Raw genomic sequence first — 6,000 nt, 5'->3', positions numbered from 1 at the left:
GGGTGGAGCCATTGCAGAGGTCATCTATGGAGCAATGTGGAGCAGAAAAGTGGGGTCAGAGCCCCCACAGAGAACCCCCACTGAGGAAATGTCTATTGGAGCCAGGATGGCAGGACTGCCACCAGGACCCCGGAACTGTGGGGCCACTGGCAGTGTGCAGCACCAGCCTGGAAAAGCTGCAGGCACCAGGGCAGCTAAATGACCTGCACTTGGCCGAGCTGTAGGAGCAAGGTTGCCCAACACTTTAGGGGCCCAGGTGCCCCAGTGTGCTTAATGTTTGCCCTGTTTGGGTTTTGGATTTTTTCATGGGCCTGTTTTTCCTTTCTATTCCTCCCTTCTGGAATGAGAGTGTGTACCCGATGTCTGTTCCCTTGTATCCTGGAAGTAGATAAACTTGTTTTTGACTCTTTACAGGTTCACGGCTGAAAGAAGTTTTGTCTTTAGTCTCAGATGAGACTTTGGACTTTTGAGTTGGTGCTGCAACAATCTAAAGACTTTTGGGACTGGGATGCAATGTGTAATATGTGAATGTAAGGGTCATCTATCCTTGCTAAGGGAATATCATGGAAGATTCTGAATGCATAGATTGTATGGTGAGGGACCCTGAAGAGGTGGATTGTTGGGAAAATAGAATACTTTAATCAGGGCCCCTCGCCTTAGGTCCAGTTGGGGGTGGTGCAGTGCATTCTTTGTAAGCAAATTGTGCGTGTGTGGGTGGAGTTAGTGCACCTGTGCGGCACTGCGACTTGGCTGGCCTTGCGCATCTGCCCACACGGCTATGCTCTCCAACCTATGGCTTCCAAGGACCTGTTTGCTGGTTACATAGCTCATAGACCTGTGTGTGAGGGGTCTGGGGACCCAGCCTGGCATGTGAAGGGTTTGTAACCCAGTCTGTGAATGGGCTTGAGGGGTCTGTGAGCTCCAGACCCAGCCCTAGCTTGACAATTGGACCAGTCGGCAGGATTCTTACATCAGCCTAGCACAACAGTTGGCCCAGTTGGCAGGATTATGGGCAGGTAAAATAGCTCTATAGGTGGGATGCGTTGTTTCTCCCTCCCTTGTAATGTCTGTGCAGATCCATAGTTACTCCTCCAGCCTGTGTGCCCTGCACAGCCTGAGAGACTAGAGAGCGAGGAAGCGTCTAGGGAACAGAGGAGGTTATCTCAGTCATGCTCTGCCTCCAGGATACAATCCCCACCTCCAGACAGACATGCTCCCTATAGGCCTTCAGTTATCCATTCCCTAGTAGTACCTTCTGGGGAAACTGGACGTGGGGACTGCCACCTTCTGTAGCCCCAACCTGTTTCCTCAAGGAGAAGGGATCAAATGTGATACTTAAGAGACTTCATAAGTTTTTTAAATAAAATCATCTTAGATCTTTCTGTTCTTTCTTGGCCAGGACAGCCTTAACGTTCCCCTCAGCTTGACTAAACAGGTTTCCTCCTGACTCTAGGCCCCTGGCCTCCCTGAGAACATTTACTTTCGACAATTTATCATAAATCTTTTCTCTATCCCTTTGAGATGTAAATTTTTTCCCAGCCTCTTTCCAGTTTTACAGCCCAGAGGTGTGTTTCTCTAGGGCTTGAGAACCATCTCTTTGAGATGTAGACATCAAGGAAGACAGTGCCCCTATCTCCCAGCTTCTGTGGAAGGAAAGGGTAGGACCTTAGGGGTGTTCCCTCCAAGTTGTAAAATTATCTCCTGTAGTGAGGATAGAAAGTTTATTTTTTTCTTTAGTTAGGCAAATTAGTAAATGCAAATGGTCTAAGATTCCCCCACCCCAGCTTTTAAAAGCTCTCCATCCCTTTGTCTCCACTTAGCTAGGTACTCAAACTTAGTCTGTGTTTTCTCCCCTGTTGCTGGCAATAGTATCAGAATAAAATCAACTTCTGTTTACTCATCATGTCCAGTGTGATTTTTCTTTTTAACACTCATGGTTATGATTTTCCTAAAATTTACTCAAATCCCTCTCTTCTGGCCTTTGCAATTTATTAGGCAACAAAGTAATGCATTACTGGAAATGTGTGTGTCTTACCTCTCCCATTCCACTAACATTTTGTTGGAGGCAGAACATGTATAAGATGCTCTGTACCACGAACTGCCTAGTAGAGCACTGTAGGTGCTTAAGCCCTATTTGCTGACAAAACATTTTCCCTCCAAAGCAAACCACAATGTTTAATTACCTTTAAAAACATGCCACTATTTAAAAATATTTTATTTGTATTGTTTTCTGCCAGCAGAAAATATTGTGAGTTTTTTGCAATGGCTGTGAGAAGGACCCTGAGTCCTATTTACCTCTTCTTCTATGAAGATACAAAGTTTGGGATAGAGGAAGAAGCTGGATAGGTGGAGGGTCCAAGTGGGTCTCTTTGGATGAGGTCTCAAGAAGAAAATTAGGACTCTGGTATTGTAGATTTTCTGAAATGTAATTAGGAACACACAGGGATAAATAGAGGTTCAGAGGGAATCCCACAGTGAGTTGCACCGTGATTTTAGATCCCGAAGATGAGATTTCTTCTTCCTCTTTTAGCTCGAGACCTTTGAGAGCATTCCAGCAGCAACCCTTGTTCCCCAAACTTGGTCATCTTTAAATCCTCTAACTGCCTTTGGCAATGTCAAAGCTTGGAAGAAAATAAAGTCTTTGTTCAGTTCATCATTGTCCATATCACGCATTCTAATACCCACACAGTAGAGAAACCAACGTGCAGAGAAATGGAAATGAAGTGATGTGCTCTGTGCATGCAGTTTGTGGCAGCATCAGGATGTAGATTCTAAGTCTCTCAGTCTGGTTTTCTTTCAGGTGTACCATGCTGCCTTTCTCCTACTGAGTTCAGGGGTTTGGAAGGCCAGGGAGCAGGGGCTGGATTTTGAGGTCAGTATACTTTCTGGCAAGAAGATGTGAGAATTAGGTTCTTCTGTGAAGCTGCTGAGATCAGAGCACGTGCTGTTGTGGTGGTGAAGAAAGCCTGCAATGGGAATTAAAAAGAAATACATCATGCATTTCTGAAACAACTTTGGGTACTCAGGGTGGTAGGAACTTTTATACCCTATCTGTGGAAATGTTTCTCACTACTATAATATTTAAAGTTATTAGCAGAAGCAGCAGCAGCAGCAGCAGCAGCAGCAAAGAGTCATGTGACTTAGGGCTTCTGTTCTCTCACCATGAGGTGAGATTCCTGGAAGAGTCCACCTCTTACTCTTTAGTACTTATAAAAGTATATATTTACACTTTTATTCTTACTCTTTTATGTTATTCTGTATGTACTGCTGAGCACTGTTGGAAAAAATCACCAAGCCACCACCAATTCACGTTCTTCACTTTGAGCTGAGTCTGACATTATTCACCTATTCAACTATCAATGCATGTATCTATTAGTAAATATTTCTCTTGCCCTTTCTCCATAATGACAATCAAAAATCTTTATGATTCGCCTCAAATCCCCTGCCTCACACTTTTTAGTGATGGCCCCACAGGAAAAGGAGGAAAACCAAAAGGCAAAAATTTCCTTCACTTCCTCTCCAGACAGGCAATATAACTGTATTCGCACCTATCATTTTTCCTTTTCTGTAATCTCAGATAAAGATCCGTACCACTACTTCATGGCTACACCCTCCAAAGGCTTTGGATTGCAACTCATCCCATCATTATCCCTTTCCTCCTGAATCATGTCTTCTTCCATTCTATTGGTTTTTTCCCTTGAGGATATATATGCTTAAATCTTCCCCATTGTAGGGAAAAAAAAAAAAAAGAGACAAAACAAAGAAAACCCACCAAAACACCCCCTAGAGTGTTTTGACCCTTTACTCACTTACTTTTCATTAGTTCCTATTTGCTTTTTACATTAATATTTTAAAACCCTGTCACGCAAATAAAAATACTCTTATCAAGGTTGCAAATCCAATGGGATCTTTTCACTCTCTTTCCTACTGGATATTTTATGGCATATATTACTGAAGACTACACTCTCCTTGAAACAAACTTCACTTGGTTTCTATTTGCAGCTTTCTTTTTCCATTTAATATGGCTGCTCCTTTATGGACCGCTTTTTCTTGATCAGTTCTTAAATATTAAATGTTTGTAAGCATTCCTTTTTGACTTCAGCTTCTAGTTCTGCATACGTTCCCTGGGTGAACTAACTTTTCTGATGCCTTCACCTATTACAAGTTAGTTTTCAGCTCCGAAAACCTCAAATTTGTATATCCAGCTGCCTTATGGATGTCTCTATTTGAGTATTTCAGAAATATCTCAAACTCACCACATCCTAATCTGAATTCATCAAGTCATGCTAAACTTAAAAATAGGCAAACAAAATTACCAGATGTTCTTTCAGTCTGGTGTTAGCCTTGACTTTCTATTTGCAGGGCTATTTTACAACTCTGTGGGGACAGAGGTTACCTGACAGATTTATGTTGGGTAGAGATACAAACAATTTCTGTCCAGTGGAACCAATAATCCCATAAATAATGTTTATAGTGTTGTTGAATATTAATCCGTTCTGGCAACCTGATATATATACGTGTATATGTATATATAATTATATAATTGTCTCTCTATGTAAACTAACTTCTTAAACACTCTTTGCACCAGTTCACACATATTGCTGGTACCTTTATTAATTAATGAGTTAAATAAAATCTTTGAACGTTTATCTTATATTTTCATGACAGTCATTATTTTGCCTTTTAGAAAATTGTACTTTAAAATATTTGCCTTCTAACTTGTTACTCCTACTGTACTTTGTTCTTTACAAAAGGACATTACTGTCCTCCTAGTTGCCCAAGAAGAAACCTGGAAGTTGCCCGATGTTTCTTTCTTTTTGTCATTCCTCACTTCTTCCCCCAAGCATAAGACTAATTCCTAGGCTTAGCCATTTTACTTCATAAATATCTCATAATCCCACTCTTCCTCCTCTCCATTCCCAATACTCTCACCTCATTTCTGATCATCATGTTTCTCCTCAGGTTTTTGAGGTAGATTCTTAAATTATTTTCCTTACTCCACTCAGCCCACCTCCCTTACCTCTGTCAGAATGATATTCTAAAAGACAAATCTAATCATATCACTTCCTTTATAAATATTTCAGTGATTTCCTACCTTCTTAGACAAAGTCAAAACACTTAAAAATAACATAAAATAGTTTTTTTCATAATTTGATTTTTGTCTTTTCTATTCTCACTTTTGATCTTACTCCCACTAGGCACAAGGTGTAGATTCTGAAGATATTATGACAGTCCATTCCTTTCTACCTTTGAACATGTTTTTCTGCTTAGAAAATGAAAGTTCTGCTTCTCCATTTTCTACTTCCTCCAACTACCCTTTCTCTGTTCAACCTTTACTCATCTGTACAGACTCACTTTCTCCACATTCTTGCCAATATATATATTTTTCTTTTTAAAATAACAATGTTACCACCTGGGATGTTAATTTCTCTGTGTTCTCATGGCATTTAATGAAAAGTTATTGTTGATTTTCCTTTCGTATCTTTCAGTAAACTATGAACTCCAAGTATCCTGTGAGCATTCCTTTTTAATCTTTGTAATGCTCCTCTTGCCAGTAAGTTTAGAAGAAGGCAAGTGAAAACCAGTGGTGAAGAAGGTAGTGAGGATATTGCTGCAGGGTACAGGCACACGGTTAGTGAAGGCCAGATCCAAGTGCAGGTGGTAAGGTTTGCTCTGATCCATAACCACAGCCTGGATTCCTGCACAATCAGGGCTCAGTGCTCTAATAGAAAGAGCACCAGCTTGGGAGTCAGGAGACCTGGGTTACGGTTCTGGCTCTGATAACTACTTGCATGATCTTGCTAAGTTATTTTTTTTCTTTCAGTCTTTTCAAGTATAAAATGGTTTTAGCTTTCTATTATAAGACTTACATGAGATAATATCTCAGAAAGTGCTATGTAATCACTAGAGGCTCTTTCTACTGAAGGGCTGTGTAAGGTAGTGTAGATGGAGCCAGGGCCTTCGCTCTGCACATCTCCAGGAGCAATGCTTACATTGCAT

General features: G+C 41.0%; 1 protein-coding gene across 1 annotated transcript in view; it reads right to left on the bottom strand.

The window, feature by feature from the left end:
* Window positions 1-2,796: 2,796 nt before the first annotated feature.
* Window positions 2,797-6,000, bottom strand: part of TESPA1 (thymocyte expressed, positive selection associated 1) — a 40,190-nt gene continuing 36,986 nt past the window's right edge. Inside the window, exons 10-11 of the mRNA XM_063115673.1 lie at window positions 5,553-5,699; window positions 2,797-2,966 (exon numbers count right to left, since the gene is read on the bottom strand). Coding sequence (XP_062971743.1) covers window positions 2,797-2,966; window positions 5,553-5,699 — 317 coding nt within the window. The remainder of the gene's footprint in view (window positions 2,967-5,552; window positions 5,700-6,000) is intronic.

Source organism: Cynocephalus volans, chromosome 12 (genome assembly GCF_027409185.1).
Source record: "Cynocephalus volans isolate mCynVol1 chromosome 12, mCynVol1.pri, whole genome shotgun sequence".
Lineage (NCBI taxonomy): Eukaryota > Metazoa > Chordata > Mammalia > Dermoptera > Cynocephalidae > Cynocephalus > Cynocephalus volans.
This window is presented reverse-complemented; position numbering and strand designations above follow the sequence as displayed.